The following is a 19,305-nucleotide window of genomic DNA, read 5'->3' on the forward strand; positions in this document are numbered from 1 at the left end:
TAGAATGCTCAATTGCGCCGCTCAAATCGTCGTACATATTTTACTAGTAATACACTTACCTATGTCGTACGTACCACTAGCTTAAACGTAAACGCTTCAAAATGCGGCATCTGTAGTCTGTGGCGGGACTAAATGGGTCGCAGAATTTCTCGACATTCGGGTAAGTAGGACTTAATGCCGACAGCGCTTTCTTCACGCTTTGAGCTTAGTGTTGGGGTTCCGAAGTTTAGAGTGCAGTAGCTTTTGGCTTATCACAACGAACGAGAATTGTTTGAGTTCGCAGTTTAACTGTTATCATAAAATGTTTTGCAAACAAATGTTTGAATTGTTTTTATGAAAACCGTAAATTTAGGATACTGCAATGAATTTTTTGGCACGCTTCTTTCAAATTCAACGTGGAATGGAATTTACGGACCAATAAAATATTTATTGAAGAAGACCGATCGTTCTCTAACACTTTCAGCGCCCAGTGCGGCATTTTAATAAAAAAATATGTTGTAGCAATGTAAATGTTTTATTATTTACAATCTTGATTGAGTTCGTCTTGGCGTAAACATGTTGTAAATCTAAGAAGCCAAAACACTTGTGCAACCTTTCTCTTGTTACAATTATAACAAGTAGCTTGTCTGACTAACTGGTCGGTACCCACGTTACAGTAATTTTGACACGCTCTGCTGACCCCCCAGAGTATGTGGAATTATCATATTAGTACTGTTAAGCGCTTTATGGTCTTACGATACGGTCTTTAAGCTTTCAGGAAGACCCTTAACAGTAGCTATAATACTGGGCTTGAAATGGACCCTTGAAAGACTCCCTTATACAAGCGACTTTTATAAGCAACATACTATCATCGTATACCACGAAATCTACTTAACTAATGAGGTTTCCCGTGTGGTGACGGGTTGCCCGTGTGGTGACGGGTTAAGAATTTCACCACCCCCTTTCTTCCCGTGGGTGTCGTAGAAGTCGACTGTGGGATATAGGTTGAATTGTGGCGTAGGCGAGTGTAGAGATGGGCGCTGACGGGTAAATACCGGGAAAATACCCATATCTACCCAATCTACCCGGTATTTACCCGTATCTACCCAAATGAGCGGGTATAAAAAATAATCTATGAAATTAAAGATTATTCTTAATTTACATGACTGAAATATATTTTTCTACTAAAATGAATATACATATTTGACTAACTAATATTAAAATATTAACAGAAATTCCAAATATGCCAATATATCATGTGTAATTTACCACATTCAATTAAAAAGTTGTATTCCCCAGATGTTTTAGGCCCACTAAGTATTCAAATAACTTACGTAACTTAAACACGGTGGACAGACAAATGCAAATTCATTAGCCAATAAGGTCACAGCTTTGCAAAACACCAGGTAGGTGCATCCGTATTGAAAGGGTGCAATAAGTCACTTGACGGGTCAGTTACTTTTTTTTATTTTTATTTATGGGATACTTATACTTTAATTTGTATTTAGCTAAACAAGCGCCACGTCCATGTGTGATTTTAATTAACACTTGCTTTGAATTCGGACTGTAATAATGCCTTCTATGTGACTTCGGCTAGATAGTAGGCTTTACCAAACAAACGTACGCCAAGTAACATTTTAGTGTTATAATTTTTGTTTTCGACGCTAAAAGCTACTATAGATGTCGTATAAAGGTTTTCGGCGTGACCGCCTGTCGTATAAAAGCCTCCAGTAACACCTTTTAGCTCTATAAGCTTATACCGCTAAAAGGTGTTATTAGGAAGTGATGTAAACGTTTATATCACCATTTTATAGAGCCCCTATAGGCCTGGTCTATAAACAGGATCAAATATGACTACTATTAGGTCTATATTATTGTATAATAGTGTTAGGAATCACTGCTATGCAATCAATTTGCGCTATTAAGGTTCCCGACAAGCCGCTATAGTTGTTGAGTTATACAACTAAAAGGTGTTATTAGGAAGTGATGTAAACGTTTATATCACCACTTTATAGAGCCTCTATAGGCCTGGTCTATAACAGGATCAAATATGACTATTATAGAACAATATTACTGTATAATGGTGTTTGAAATCACTGTTATGCAATCAATTTGCGCTACTAAGGTTCCCGACAAGCCGCTATAGTTGTTGAATTATACAGCTAAAAGGTGTTATTAGGAAGTGATGTAAACGTTTATATCACCATTTTATAGAGCCGCTATTATAGGCCTGGTATTAACAGGATCAAATAACCTACTAAAGAACAATATTATTGTATAATAGTGTTAGGAATCACTGTTATGCTATCAATTTGCGCTATTAAGGTTCCCAACAAGCCGCTTATAGTATTTTTAGTAGTTGTGTTTTAACAGATTTAAAACTTAACTATACCACTATTTTGGGATATAGTGGCTTTGGAAAACACTGCTATAGTATTTAACACTGTAGTAGTGATATGAATACCATTATAGAGCTATTTTGCTGTATAATGAAGTTTTCAGGATACGTTTATATAGCTTTGAAAAGGTTACCGCGATAGTTACTCATGAAATAAAACTATGGAAATGGATTAAATCGCGTATAATGAATTTAAAATGGCATGTATTTTAAATTCATTATACGCGATTTAATCCGTTTCCATAGTTTTATTTCATTAGCTTTGAAAAGGTTATAGTCGTTTTCCAATGCCTTTTATATCTCATCGCCGTATACGCCACAAATACTCTTTTATATCACAGACCTGTTGAATAATGGTTTCGGTATCTCTTTTAAAACACAATAGCGTTATAGCTGAGTTTACTATATGTTTTATAAACCAAATCAGATATATAAGAGTAGAAAACGATTACTTTTAAATGATAATTTTGACCTTAAAAGGCTGTTTTATGGTGTTTATACATCGTAATTATGAAATCAGGCCAAAGATGCGGTATCTGGTTCCGTACAGTGTTTTTCTAGAAATTAGCTTTAAAAATACACATAGCGACCAATTGTAGTTTAGATTTGTCATACTAAAAAGAAAACAACATTTATTAATACTGTTTAAAAGATCTTTCTATAGTAAAACATTGAAAACAAGTATTGTTTTCTATATAAAGAACTTATAAGTTAAACTGGATCATAGTTAAATTCTCATGCAACCCTAATTGAATCCACGATGGCGGGCTTATGGCAGTGAATGCGTATGATAAGTGATATAGTCGAACTATAAAAGCGTATGTTTTACTTCTTGGATCCATAGTAGAAACTATGGTGCCAATCATTTTATTGTATTAAATTATATTTATTTATTTTATTCAAAACATGTATAAATCGAGGGCGCATTTAAAATACTCCATTAAACTAATATTCTTTTAACGGTAAAATTTCCATCGCATACCTTTTTGCGGTAATGATGGAAGTATACGAAATCCAAATGATGTTAATTGACACTAAACTTCACAAGTTCACATGCCACTTTTTATTAAGTTCCTTGTTTAGAACAGTTTTTGTTAAATATTACACACATTAAATTATTTTAGAAATTTCGCATTAAAATGAAATGAAATGAAAATTGATACTATAATAGCGTTACTGTGTCCTCTATGTCAACAAATTAGCACAATAGTCATCATTACATCACCATTATAGACCTTAAACTTTACGGATGATACTGCTATAGGCCTATTATATCACTAAATGGCTGCATAATTGCGCCAAATCGGCTCTACAGTACCAATATAGACTATTTATAGGACCATTTAGTGTGATTTAATTTGGTGTCCTCGACCACTATAGGACCAGAAATTGTTACTTGAGAGGAACTATATAATAAGCACACAAAATTTCATCCCCATCGGTTCAGCCGTTGGTAACAAACACACAAGCATGTCAATGATATTTAACAAATTCCTTATTCAATACGAATACTTCGATATATGTTTATAGAACTATATTAATAAAATATAAATATATTATACAATACCAAGAAAACATTTTTTCACGATTAAATTCAATTTATGACCCATTTTATTACAATATTTATTTATACCCACCCATTAGGGTAGAAAAGGTAAATATCGGGTAGATTGGGTAAATACCCGGTAAATACCCGATATCTACCCCGGGTATTTTCCCGCCGCCCATCTCTAGGCGAGTGGTGTGGCAACCTGTCACTGCAATGTCACAATTTCGTTTTATTTCAACCCCTTTTTGCCAAGAGTGGCACTGAAACTTGAGTAGTTCGTGCTCTGCCTACCCCTTTATGGGATACAGGCGTGATTTTATGTTTATGTATGTATGTATGTTGTTATATCAGATCAAATGCGAGCGACAGGAACGGCGAGTTAAAATTAGGAAAAGCATTTGTTTGTTTCTTACAAAAGCGTCCCAGAATTCCCTTTACTGGGCAAACATTTAATTAAGATAATGAAAAAGAAAACGCTTTAAGAACGCTTGAAAGTGACTAGGGGCTTACGAAACTCTTCATAAAATTTCTGTACGCAGGAGGATGCTTAAATTCTCGGCATATGACCGGGGACATGATTTTGCTAGAAATATTTATTGAATACCAGACGAGGACATTTTATATATTATATTCGCTAAAATATTTATGCATATGTATTGTTACCTACATCTCGGTTTTAAATAACTTAAGAACATTATAATATTGCAACAAAACTCGCGACTTATTTAAGATTGACGTAAAAACTTCATTATCACTATGATGTTGAACATTTCAAATTTCAATTATACTTCATCATTATGGAAATTTTCAACAAAATTTCATGGTTGATTGCATTGCGAATTTGTAAAATTTACATAATTAAAGAGTAAAATCAGCAGAATTGTTAGTTAATTTTCAATTTGTCTATCTCGTGTGTACTTTTAATTAATTCTGCGTACATGTGCTTCATTTGAATTAATAATCATGTAACTTTATCCTATGGCCCTGTTTCTAAAGAGATTATGTTTTGATATTCAGTAGTCTCAACGCGTTTACGATCTTGCAACTCGAAGTGCATATGCATTAGCCGCTTAGCTGACCGTAACTTGGCCTCCTGTGCCTTTTACCTAAATAAGTATAAATAGAAAAACCGTGGGATTACATTACAAAACAAGCTTTTACTTTAGGAAATCTGAATATGGCCAATGACTATATGATAAAAATAGTTTTGAACTCTTGACCCTTCGGAGAAGTAGGTAACAGAGGTAAATATGTTCCTGCCTGATATTACACATAATCATATTATTTGGGAAGTCAGTGCACCGCTGCGAATGTATTGGTGATAAGATTTTACTGCTGTATAATTGTATATGGATGGTAGCAACTCCAATATTGCCAGTAATAAGCCATTCGTTTGTGACCTGTTAATTAAGTACCTCAACTTGTTTATGAATCTACCATGTGTTGTGTTAAGAACACTGGTTGTTGACGCTAACAATCAAAACTAACAGTGTCCTCTCTTTTGTCCTCAGCTTCTCCCAGAAAGTGGACGAGGAGGAAGTCAGCGGCAGCGTGGCTCTCCATCCACCGGACGGGTTCTACTCCCACCAGCACTCCATCCACAGCGGGCACCATGGGCATCACGCAGAGCCCGACCGGGGCTATATGGAGGGCAATAGATACGTCACGGCTGTACACAGGCCCATGCCTGGTAAGATTCACCTCTCGTCTTCTATCCTTTTCTTCATTTACAATCTTCAGCAATGGTTCGGCAAGAGGATCAAGAGGCTGTCCACAACACCGTCTCTGGACTGTGTTACTCCGTCCAGCAGTCTGAATGATTGTCTCCTTCAGAACATTCATGCGCCATGGATGGCATGGTGAAAACTGCTATCAGACGATTTCTTCAGGTTCGAACTTCTCCTAAGAGATCCTATGCCACCTGGAGCATATGTTCCACTATTCTGCATACAGGTGAAATTTCCTTTACAGGTAAATTCAAGTAAAATGTTATAACGGAAAGGATACAATTTTAACAACTCAACTATTTTATTTCGGCCACAACTTGCAATCAAGTTTAAGGGTCTAGTCCTCAGGGACCGCCCGAGCTTCCGAGCTCAAGTTGAGGATCACTATAACTGTCTTACGAGTTTAGTTGTTGTTAAGATTTTACTTAGTTGTTTTAATCAAGAGGTTTAACAGATATTTCATACTAATATTATAAATGGGAAAGTGTGTGTGTCTTTTTGTTTGTCCGTCTTTCACGGCAAAACGGAGCGACGAATTGACGTGATTTTTTTAAGTGCACATAGTTGAAAAGATGGAGGTGTCATAGGCTACTTTTTGTCTCTTTCTAACGCGAGCGAAGCCGCGGGAAAAAGCTAGTGGGTATATAAAGAAGTACTTTGCAGAATTAAGTATACATTTGACTCAACTGTGTATTCAAACGAGTATGAGTATGACATAATGCACACCTAAAAAACCTTGAAAACAAAATCTACGCCTCAACACGAGTATCGATAACAGTTTTAATTAAACGATATCGCTTCATTTAAATTTCCACACAGTGCTATTTGCTTTAAAATTGTTTGGCACTTGGTGTCAACGGTCTCTCAATATCGAGAGTCATCGAAATATTGCACGAGCCGAGTGATTGTTCAATTTAATGTTTGAATTCGTTATTGGAAATTTGTATCTGTATTTTTAGTTTTACTTTTTCAAACCTGATATTACGAGATTCGATTTGATGTTGTTTACGGAATTACTAGATATTGCATACATCAAATTTGTGACTACAAATTAGTGTTATTTTGGCTGTCATTGACTCATGATAACAAATGTTATCATAGGTTTTTTAAGGCTGTTCTGGAATGACATTTGTTGGGTTTTGTTTACTTCAAGGTCTGATACAGACACTGGAGTAATTTTCATTTAATAAATTACAGATTTTTATTGTTGATTCGTTTGCCACCCGGCTTTTGTTTTGGGTCCTTTAAATTCGAGATCATTCAGTGCGGCGTTCTTTTTGTGACGAGATCCTCTTGATAGTGATCGGACGGCCGTATAAGGGCCTGGAGCCCGGCATGCCACGTGCTGCCGTGGCGTTCCGTATTTTGTGTGGTGCGTTCTGTCAGTCTGAGTAAGTAGATTTTATTGTGAGCTTTTGATATTTCTATGGCGTGAAACGTGGAGATGTTCTTAACCATAAATTGGTTTATTTCCAGCTGGCAGAAACATGCTAAGGGTGGGAGTGCTCCGTGGAGATCCTCGGTCTGCAGTCTGCAGGTCTCCGGTGAGCTCGCTTACATTTTTTGTTTAGTCTATCACAGTGTGTGAGGGCACTCGACTAATGTGACCAATTTATTTGTTTCATAGGAGTCGGGCAGAAGTACAGAAGTAAAGAATTAAAGAAGTAAAAAAGCTTTTAACAATTTTGATTTGCAAGGAAACTTTCTTTGGCGTTACTGGCGCAAGGTGCCTTTGGACCTTGTTTTCGTATGGAAGGGTCAGCCCTGTACACGTGGCGAGGGGGCGTCAGCACCGGAGTCCGAGGAGCAGCCGGCTCATCCCTGACAAGGTGTGTCTCCTGCCCGTTTCCTGCCGGTAGTGCTGTGTAATTCAGGTTTTAATTTCGGTGTAAAGTAATTTCTGATTTCATTTATTTTGAGAATTCTGGTGCATAACTTTAGGTAAATTCATACAATACAATACAATACAAATACTCTTTATTGCACACCTCAATACACGAAACAACATAGCAAGTATAAACAACAACTTAAGAGGTAAAACAAGAGGCGGTCTTATCGCTAAAGAGCGATCTCTTCCAGACAACCTAGGTAGTGGAGAATAATAAATGTAACCTTCATATTCAATTCATATTTAGTTTTGTAGAATAAATGGTTGTAAGAAACCTTTTCCTGGACCCTCTTAAAGCGGCCCAGCTTTACCACTGAGCGTAGTTCATATTTTATATGGTGTCGAATTTAGTATAATGCAACTTTAAATGAAACCTTTCTGTAAGGCAAGAATTTTTTTATAATTAATAAATCTATAAAATGTTATATTGTTTAATTTGTTTCTCCTCTAGCTTTCCTCCAGCAAGTATAGAGACACCATTTAGCTTTTGTTTTATTATAAATTTTGTGCTAACGTGGGTGTATTTACTTTGAACTAGCCGGAGGTTTCCATTCCATTTTATTTACCCCCCACCAAATACACCTCCGTTACACTGGCGCCCTGGGAAATTTTGATTTTTAGTAATAACTTGCTGAAGGATAAGTCTGGGATTTTGTTATGCACCAGAAATTACTTTAATTTTTTTTGTGTCTCACCTTTTGTGAAACTTTTAGTAACTATTTTGAAGTTAAATGTTTGTTGCATTGTATGTTTTGGTATTAGCATACATTTGGTGTTTTTATTTTATGTTCATTTGACATATAATTTTTAGAAAAAGAGTTACATTTTGTGTGATACATTTTGAGGTTAACAAATTTTGCTGACTTAACTAATATCAAAGCACATGTTTGTTTTGAATAATTTTGGATACTATTTTGGACTTATTTAGTCTGGTTTTTCGTATGCTTTAGCATTTTAGTATTTCTTTTTGGAAAAAAAGTGTGTAGTCAACATTTCATTTAGAAAATATTTTATGAAATAGATATTTGTTTGAATTTTGTTCGGTAACTTTTTAGTTTTATAATTTTGACCAACTGTTTATTGGAACTGCAATTTTAGTAATGATTTTTTTTTAGTATTTGTTACTTTTGACTATTTTACACTGCAATGAAATTGTTTTGATGGATTAAGCTAGTTAACATGATAGTTTATTACGGGATTAAGTTTTATTAAGGAAAACAACGGTATTTGTTAGTATACTTTTAATTTTTCACTTTCAAACACCAGAATTTTCAACACAGTATATTTTATTAGAGATCACAGCACATAATTTCACAGCTTATTAGTTAATAAAGTTTATAGTAAATCGCTGTTCTTCATAGGTTGTGATGTGGTGAAAGCGACACCACTATTTTGTTTTTCACAGTTCTTCGGGATAGCTGGCAGCAGTGTCCGGCAAGCTTCTTTTGAGATGTCATTTTAATTTAAAAATGAAGATATTCTTCTCGTGTTTGCGCTTTTATTTCCAATAACAGTTTACATGATGAATTTTCAATTTTATACATTTCCTGTGATCCGGTGTCCAGTTGTGGGCATGGCTGGATCCTTTGTTTGGTTTTGTTTCGTGGTTTACGTATCCAAATTCAGCATTTAGTAGAAATCTGTAACAATTTCATTTTAATTTAGAAGTATGCAATACAGGTTAGTTTGGTTATTTTGTTATTTTGCAACAACATTTAGCGTTTATTTTGTTGTGAGACAGGAGCCATAGCGTAAAGTATGCCTCCTTTGCTCATTTTTTAGTACTTACCTGAATTTTTTGTAGTTTTGTTTCACTTTGTTTCGTGTTGTTGATCAACATAAAAATTGTTGCCTTTTTATTTAGATTTTCGTTGAATTTCATTTCGGTTGCAACAACAAATGTTTCCTTGCATATTTTAAAGTATTTTAGTCTATTTTCGGAACGAAGTGCTATGATATTTAATTTTTTTAGCTCATTTAGCACCGTAGCACGGTAGTTTTTCAAATTTATTTTGGTTGACACTTGACAGACAAGTTTTTTTAGGGTGCGTTCGGAAACGCGCATATATTTTGGTTGTGACTCAGATTGTGCAACAAATTGTAACAATTTTATTAGTAATTGCAGAATTCTTTTCGGTTTTTTAGTATTGTAATAATTTAAATTCAATACAGTAATTTGGATTTTTTTGGCACTCAACTCTAGGTTTTTCAAAATATATTTTTTTTGAATTATTTTTTTTGTAACGTAAACTCGTAGGAGTAAAGTATTTCGGTTTTTTTTGGGTGATAGATTGGATAGGCAATTTCAATCTTCTCATTTTGGTTATTTCGGTTTTTTGTTATGGCATGTTATGGTTGTGAACATAAGTTTTTGGTAGGTTTTTTTAATGAGGTTAACGCCCTCCCCTACTCAATTACGTTTAGTTTTCGCGGTTGTTCGTGAAGAGTGTTGGATATTAATGGTAGAATATCCAATCACGACTCATGTTCGGAAAGTGGTGGACAGAATGTGACTGCTTCCACTACGATTTTTTTTGGTATGAGAGAGGCATGGAAGATATGAATGCGTGAGGTATGGTAAACACGGAAGATATGATGTATGGATACTTTATATGCGTGATGTATGTTAGGGGCGACACAACTTGGCTCACTTTTAGGTTTGAGCGGTCCTTAACATGGCCAAATTGGGTGTTCTGTAGTAGGTGGGTATCGGGTGCTTACCACATCCGAGCACGGTTTTGTGCATTTTTGCGTATTTGTGGCTACGCAGTTTGGTCGGTTTGGTGTGGAGAGCCAGCAGTCACCCATTTTCAGGGGCTGTTTTTTTGTTTCGGGCTCTCATTTTTTTGGGCCATATCGACCGCGGTACACCGATTTGGTGGTACCTTTTTGTGATTATCGTGCTGGCGGGTCCAACGGCCATTTTTCGGCGTTGGAACGACACACGTAGTTTTGTTGCCACGTCGTTACCCGACTTCGTAGGAAGATGGGTAATGTTTTGTTTAGCTTACTACAGACATGCAATTGTTTTGTATTTTTTTGTTTAGCTTCAGCCAAATGGTTGTAGGTATGGTTTTGGTTTTGATTTATTTTTTTGCCAGGGTTAGGTGAGAACCTCACCTACTGTTGGGGGTTGAGTGCAACTTTGAATTTTTTTTTAGATTTTGGGGTCTCGTCGTCAACGTATTTAATTTTTTTTTGGTATTTTGAGGGAGAGTTGGCACAGATTGGTGTGGCCAATTCAACCATACATAGATTTTTTGGTAACTAATTTTTTTAGTTTGTTCACCTGAAGGGTTGAGACAAGCAGGTGTCGTCAACCTGTAGGGCTGTAACAATGATTTTGGTTTGGTTTTGGAAGTTTATAGTCGGAAGACTATAACTTTGGTTTCGCCCGGTCTAGCTGAGTTTTTTTTTTTGGGAATGCTGAACATCGGTCCTGGCGGTTGGTTTTTTGGTTTTCTCAGCACAACAAGCTTCATTGCAAGTTGCACTGAGAAGGCCAACGGTTTGGTTACTGTTTTGGTAATTAGCGGAGGTTTTTTTTCTATATGCAGCGCAGTTGGCCGCATAGTTTTTTTCACCCTCCGAGGGTTGACGCGGGTTCGAGATTTTTTTTAAATATTTTTTTTGTGGTCAAACAGTAGTTTTGCTTGTTTTTAAATACCTTTTGGTATAATTTTGTAGATTTTGGGTGATATTTTTTTTGAGATTTTGCAGTCTCGAACTTGCGTCAGGTTTTTTTGATTCTGATATTTTTTTGGTAGGTTTAGTTTTCTTGCCTTCTGATTATGTTTTTTTTATGAAAGTCGCTGAGGACAGCGAGCGGTTCACCTATGTTGAACCTTAAATCGGGAAGGGGGGTATTGTAACGTAGCAGATTTTTTGATACTCGTAATTAAATATTTTGGATAAATTTAATTTTTGAATGAAACACTTCCTTCTCGTTCACTGCATTATCTGTTGCACTTTAAATGCACACATTTATGTTTATCTGTTGTAGGGTTGCCATACAACAAGTATTATTCGAAATTGTAGGTATTTTGGCTGTCATTCCAGGAAAACTTTATATTGTTTTGATAAAGTATAATAGGTATTGATTTTTGGAAAATATAATATTTTAGAAACATGATAACAAATGTTATCATAGGTTTTTTTAAGGCTGTTCTGGAATGATATTTGTTGGGTTTTGTTTACTTCAAGGTCTGATACAGACACTGGAGTAATTTTCATTTAATAAATTACAGATTTTTATTGTTGATTCGTTTGCCACCCGGCTTTTGTTTTGGGTCCTTTAAATTCGAGATCATTCAGTGCGGCGTTCTTTTTGTGACGAGATCCTCTTGATAGTGATCGGACGGCCGTATAAGGGCCTGGAGCCCGGCATGCCACGTGCTGCCGTGGCGTTCCGTATTTTGTGTGGTGCGTTCTGTCAGTCTGAGTAAGTAGATTTTATTGTGAGCTTTTGATATTTCTATGGCGTGAAACGTGGAGATGTTCTTAACCATAAATTGGTTTATTTCCAGCTGGCAGAAACATGCTAAGGGTGGGAGTGCTCCGTGGAGATCCTCGGTCTGCAGTCTGCAGGTCTCCGGTGAGCTCGCTTACATTTTTTGTTTAGTCTATCACAGTGTGTGAGGGCACTCGACTAATGTGACCAATTTATTTGTTTCATAGGAGTCGGGCAGAAGTACAGATTGACTTCAGTTATGTCACAGACACAACAGATTGGAATACCTACAGCAGTCTGCTTACCTCCTTATGTAGACGAATCGGCGGTGAGGATAGCTGCTTTAAAAATTCCGTTCCACATCGATATCTATTACACTTTGATTAAGTATATTTGCTAGAGACGTTCACAGCGACATGACTGCAACAAACATTTATGTCGTATTTACCAATCCACTTAATGTGTGATCGCTATCGCTTTTGAAACATGTCTCTCATGTAGGCGTTATGCTGAGAAGGGCACCTGTTGCCTCGTGTCTGGTGGAGGGTTCATAAATACGTAATTATTTCATGTTTTGTAACAATAAAGATTTATTCATTACTTTTCATTGACAACATTATTATCTGTAATGATTTTATTTTAAAATTAGTCCCGAGTCTGCTCAATTATACATTTTATACAATACAGTAGAGTCCGGTTAGTATAATACGGTTAGTATTTTACACAGAATCCGTCCGTCAACGGTCAAGTCCGGTTGCAACGACGAGCGACAAAGTTTTTAGTTTTACTAGTAAATTGAGGAAACAAAGCTACTTCCACCCGAGCACGGCCCCCTGTCTTGCCTACAACAAGTAGCAAGATTACATTGTGGCCATGTAACTTTTTGGAGTATTGCTTTTAAAATTTTAACAATTTGTTCGCCTCGGGTCTAATCTTATAAGCTAATAATAACCTATAAATAAATAACCTATAAATATAAATATAACCTATAAGCTATAAATAGAACCCAATTTGTATTTTTCGATTGCGTATAATAGTTATTTGTTATACAAGGGGGCAAAGTTGTATTTTAACGCCGAGTGTGGAATTGAAAAACGAGCAAGTGAAAGGAATCCTGAACTTGCGAGTTATTTAACACACGAGAAGTAAAATACATTTGCACCCGAGTGTAACACAAAACTTTTCCCCTCACTATAAGCAAGGAAACTACAACTCAAAAAATGCGTTTATCACTGCTTTTAGTAGTTCCACAGGTGGTAAATCATCTTTATTACTAGATTCACCTACTTTTATCAATTTTAAAGCAGTTTATTTGACTTTATTCAAGGTCAAATTACTTTACCCACTAGTGGATAAAATGCGTTTTTACCCGCTGGTATTAAAGGACAAAACACGTGTTTCCGAGCTAGTGAGGGGAAAACTAGCTTTACTTACAAATGATGAGCAAGCACGCATACTAAAAAGGACTTTTCTAACTAAACAAGTCACAATAAAATAAGGTATTAATACTATGATAATAATACCCTGTGAATAAACCTATTGATTGAAATGTTTTAGTAATAGAGATGTAGATATTACTTTTAATTAAAAGAAATGAAATTCGTTTTGTACGACATCCGGTTAGTACGACGTAATATCAGCGGTCCCTTGAGCGTCGTTGTAACCGGAGTCTACCGTATATTTCAAACTATATTTTTTAAAAGAAAGGTAAAATGGAGATCTTGGTTTTCTTACATCAATTGCTTGTATTACTAGGGGCTCTGGGAGCTGTAGACCTTCGCGACATGCCTAGAAAACGCAAAACTGACTAATCACATTCAAACCACAGAAGCCTTTTTTAGCAATTTCCGCATTTACCAAATTTCCAAAAACTGGATTAAAATGATCTTCATCGTGCAAGTAATACCTGCTACGATATCATCAACATCAGAATTCTTAAAGGTAATGGTAATTATTGCGTAGTACGGCCATTTACTAAAAATCCTCAAAACCGGTTAATAACCGGTTAACCGGTTTTGAAGGAAAAGTCTCGGTTATTAACCGGTTTTTTAAGTTAACCGGTTTTTGCATACCCTAATTATTAGCATGACGTTATTACTATTAATTGATAATACCGCCACCTATCGGCGGTATTGGGAACTACAGTAGAACCCGGTTAAAACGATCACGTTTAATACGATTTCCCGCATATTACGCCATTTTACGCCGGTCCCTACAATTTGAGACTTGTTTTCAGACATTTTTTCACGGTTAATACGACTCGCGTCCCCGCTTAATACACCATCTAAAACCACCCACCTTGCATTACTTTACAACTTTATTTATGCGGGTGACAAAAATCGGAACTAATTGTACTGTACGAGTACTAATTACGCGATTCTGGCGACAACACAGCCATCCGTAAAAATACATTTCTAATTTGTCGTCCTAACTCAGCGGTTAGTGCGATAATTCGTACCTACCTAAATACACTTCGCTCATTATCACTGCTGCGGTGTTAAGTTTCTGAATCCTTTGTCCCATCTTTGGTTCAGTGATGTCAAAAATAAGAAGAAAAGCATTGTCGCTCCAAGAAAAAGTTTACGATAAAACACAATTTTTTCACGTTTAATACGATTTCCCGTATAATACGCTTTTTTGGCTGGGGACCCTCAGAATCGTTTTAAGCGGGTTCTACTGTATATAACTCTCTTAATGATCTATATCGACTGGGAACATGCGATCCTTGAAGTAAGCCATCTAGGATTCGGATCAGTATGTAAAAATTAAAATTTTGAAAAAAAAAACCCCGACCGCGACATAGTAGACCGATTTTTATGAAACATGGCTAAGAACACTCCCACCTAACTCAGCTTTCAGACAAAAAAAATTGAATCTAAATCGGTTCATCCGTTCGGGAGTTACGATGCCACAGACAGACACACACACAGACAGATAGACAAACAGGCAGACAGACAGACACGTCAAACTTGTAACACCCCGTCATTTTTGCGTCGGGGGTTAAAAATAATCATTGATGGCGCTGTCAACAGATGACAAGTTGATAGCGCTTATTTTACCGTCTAATGGTGCTCCCACACAGCTCCCATAACGTTATATACCTGCCAGTGTGGGGGCACCACATCAGTCGCGGCGCTTGAGACTACCTGACTAGGCAACACGGAGCAAAAATACCTAAACCTATCCTACTACTTATGTTGTTTATACAATTTGTAGTGTTTCTACTTATATTATTTATAATTTTTCCCTCTTAACCATTCTTCACTTGTTTCAGCCTTAAACCACTCGAACTCGTCATGCTCGTCCGCGTCGAACGCGTCGACCGGCGCCGGGCTGTGCGCGGGCGCAGCCGAACCAGCTCCGCCGCTGTACATCGCCGCGCCACCAGAGGGCTTCGGCCATGCCGTCCACAACAGGTACATGGTCTACTGGTCACTCTTGTACATTGTCTTCTACTGGTCACTTGAGAAACAAGGGGTTGAACATCGTCCAATGACGAAAACGTCGTTAATCTGGTTGTTGACTGCCGTCTTGACACATTCTTTGTGAAGCAAGCGATATTTTATTAAAAACTAAAGTCATCGTCGTCCCTTTCTGCTGTACTTTACCGCTCTTTAAAATCAGTTATTTATAATTTTGGGAACTGTAAAATAACCTCTTTATTATGTAGCTTGTAATCTAACGCGTTACATATACATAATTATAATTATTCCTAGCTACGTTTTGCGCAGTCTTTAAAAATATAAAACCTAAGCAACATTAAAATAAGATTGAAATTGATACTTACAAGTCTACTTGTTGAACTTATTTGACCATTATTGTAGTACTTAGTTGTAAATAAATATTTGGTAGACCATATATCTTCGAGGGAAACAGTCATACGTTTTAAATTCATAAGCTTACTCAACTACACTTTAACATAATGCACACTACAAATAATACATGCTAACATTTCTCCGTTATCAAGAGATATGCACTCTGAATGGGACTGTCGTCGGCAAATGCTGAAATATTTTATCATTATTCATCCCCCATAATGACATTTCCAGCACTATATAACATTAACTTGACATTCACTTTATGTAAAGCATCGTGGTCAAAACAGAGTTTTTAAACGTCGAATCTACTCAATTACATAGCTAGATTTGCTAGTATAAAAGATTTGTTCCATATATAACGTTTTGCGTCACTAGTTTCATCAGGGTTCTATCGCAATGGGCTGAACTTAAGTGCCTCTTTGTTCGTTGCTTGGCGCCTTAACGCTATCTTGTTGCCAAAGGCGTTCTTGCTGCATTTCACGGTGCATCTAGCTAAGAGAGGCATATAGAAGACTGATATAGTGTTCATATTAGAGCCATACTAACGTATTTTGAGCGTTAGCGTCTAATGTTACCAGCACCAGACAGGGTTGATGTAGTCAGCTTAGCCCGCGCTAGCGCCGATGCTCTCATTGCCTCGACAAGAAAATATTGACGCTGAGTAACAGTGTTACTTAGGCCCACTTGAACCAAACATTTAACTCGGGGTTAGTGGGCTGTCATCTGTCAAATTCCATATAAAATGGTGGGTTAACCCTCCATTTTCGTTGGTGCAAGTGGCCCTTATTAAACCAGATATAGGCACAGAATTGTCAGTGTCAATGTCACTATGGTGAAATAACCCACCAAGGGCCACTTGCACCAACGAAAATGGAGGGTTAACCCACTATTTTACATGGAATTTGACAGATGACAGCCCACTAACCCTGAGTTAAGTGGTTGGTGCAAGTGGGCTTAATAAAATAGCATTTATTCTAACGCCGTGGCTTGTGTGGGCGACGGTCGCGCGATGGTCGCGCGACGGCGATGCGACGCATACGAAGTCAAACATTATCGATATGGAAGTATGAGACGCGACGGGACACGGCGTCACTCTATCTTGATATCAATTTAACAGATTAGTATGTGATTAGTCGTGTTAAAATTTAAGACTACCGTTTATTTATATACTACAGGTATTCATAAAACAACATACCTGAGGTATTATCTAGAAATGATCATCAAAGTACGCATACCTAGTTATAACAATATAAGAGAATTATGTTTGTTATTCGCATTTCTCTGAATTGTCTTTATTTGCTATCGTGATTTCCATTGTCTATAGGAAGGTCAATGATTTCGTCTTTTGTAACTTTATTTAAGACAAATGTATGGTGACTGGGTCTTCCATTAACGTTTCTTATGTAAATATTATTTCAATTGCTATTTTTCTTTACAATTTGTGTATGCTTTATGTTTAATTCCTTCCATAGGCGTGGCACAGACGTGTCCATCATTGGGACAACAGGGATAACGCAAAAAGATACCAGTTTATCCCAAAAAAGGGGTAAATTGACCAGAGGGTATGTCACGACCTAAGGAATGCCTGTATTGTGAACCCTTGGCTCGCCTAGATAACATTACTATCCTCTATGACACCTGGTTAAGTTGGTACAAACATATTCTGCATTCATTGCTGAAAAACTTACCTGCCTACTATCAGTCTTTTCGTGCAATCAGAAAAAGTTCACTAAACACTAATGGTCGGTTGCACCAATTGCACCACACAGTCTGTCACCGAATTCAGCGTTCGCAACATTTTTTGAATGGGAATTTTCATAGACTTCTGCTGTGTGACGTTGACTGTTAACTGTGATTGATGCAACTAGCCCTAAATCCGGAAATATAAATAAACTGAGTGTGAAATCTCTACGCTGGTGCTAAATTTGATGTGTAATATGTTTGTACTGACTTAAGAATCGTATTGAAATGACTAAGGCATGATGTTAAAATCTAACCAAACTAAGGAAAACGCTTGTAAGAATCTTGTTTAAGTACACTATAATCTTATAATAATAAAATTTTGTGAGCATGATATTAAACTCTAACAATATTACTAAAATTTCAAATATATTCTTATATTTAAACTTAAAATAATCTTTCAAACATGTCTATTAGAATTTCATTCAGCATATAAAAATCTCTACTTTCCAACTGTTAGCTAAATCTCGTGATGTGATCATAGTAAGCCAGAAATCATCAAAGTATACTTTAAATTAAAATATAAATATAGCTAAAAATTCATAAGCTTGAATCAACTCAGGGGGCGTCCATTAATCACGTCATACTGCATAGGGGGGGGGGGGGGAGGGGGTCATGAAAAAATCACTAAATATCACCATGGGGGGTGGGGGGGTTAGGAACATATCACGTGTATTTTTTTTGTTATACAAACTTAAGGAAAAAATCATATTTCTGAGCTATTTCTATATCAACTTTTACAGTCAGAACTTGCGTTGTGCAGTGTAAAGAGAACAGAATAGAATATAATATAATTTATTCGTGAACACAGTCAAGATTAATAAAATTACACATTACAACACAAACAGAAATGAATGAAGTGCCACGAAATGGCCTCATCTTAGCGTGTTGCTGGTGACTTCCAGCGCTGATCTTCCGATGAAACCATCAAGTGAGAATAAAAGAGCTGTGTGCAGTCGGTTATTTTTAATTCTCAAAGATTTTTTTTAGTTTGCCCTCATTACGTGTACACGAACAGTCGGTTATAGACGGTCAACCTAATCATGGCACTGAAAAAAGGCGGCAAATTTGACAAATGTAGAGCTCACCGGCCAACTGTCTTCAAAAACCGGCCAAGAGCGTGTCGGGCCACGCTCAGTGTAGGGTTCCGTAGTTTTTCGTATTTTTCTCAAAAACTACTGAACCTATCAAGTTCAAAACAATTTTCCTAGAAAGTCTTTACAAAGTTCTACTTTGGTGATTTTTTTCATATTTTTTAAACATATGGTTCAAAAGTTAGAGGGGGGGGGACGCACTTTTTTTCCCTTTAGGAGCGATTATTTCCGAAACTATTAATATTATCAAAAAACGATCGTAGTAAATCCTTATTCATTTTTAAATACCTATCCAACAATATATCACAGTTGGAATGAAAAAATATATCAGCCCCCACTTTGCATGTAGGGGGGGTACCCTATTAAAACATTTTTTTCAATTTTTTATTTTTGCACTTTGTTGGCGTGGTTGATATACATATTGGTACCAAATTTCAGCTTTCTAGTACTTACGGTTACTGAGATTATCCGCGGACGGACGGACGGAAGGACGGACGGACGGACGGACGGACGGACGGACGGACGGACGGACGGACAGACAGACATGGCGAAACTATAAGGGTTCCTAGTTGACTACGGAACCCTAAAAACGCGTGCCTTCCTAAACCTTGACGTTGGCGGAATCATCGACGAGCCATAACACTTAAAAACCGGCCAAGTGT

The 19,305-nt window shown here is 36.8% G+C and overlaps 1 protein-coding gene across 1 annotated transcript in view; it reads left to right on the forward strand.

The window, feature by feature from the left end:
- Positions 1-19,305, forward strand: part of LOC125237322 (IQ motif and SEC7 domain-containing protein 3) — a 284,222-nt gene that overhangs the window by 226,341 nt on the left and 38,576 nt on the right. The window contains exons 4-6 of the mRNA XM_048144312.1: positions 5,438-5,616; positions 15,266-15,407; positions 17,282-17,371. Coding sequence (XP_048000269.1) covers positions 5,438-5,616; positions 15,266-15,407; positions 17,282-17,371 — 411 coding nt within the window. The remainder of the gene's footprint in view (positions 1-5,437; positions 5,617-15,265; positions 15,408-17,281; positions 17,372-19,305) is intronic.

Source organism: Leguminivora glycinivorella, chromosome 21 (genome assembly GCF_023078275.1).
Source record: "Leguminivora glycinivorella isolate SPB_JAAS2020 chromosome 21, LegGlyc_1.1, whole genome shotgun sequence".
In the NCBI taxonomy this organism is placed as follows: Eukaryota; Metazoa; Arthropoda; class Insecta; order Lepidoptera; family Tortricidae; genus Leguminivora; species Leguminivora glycinivorella.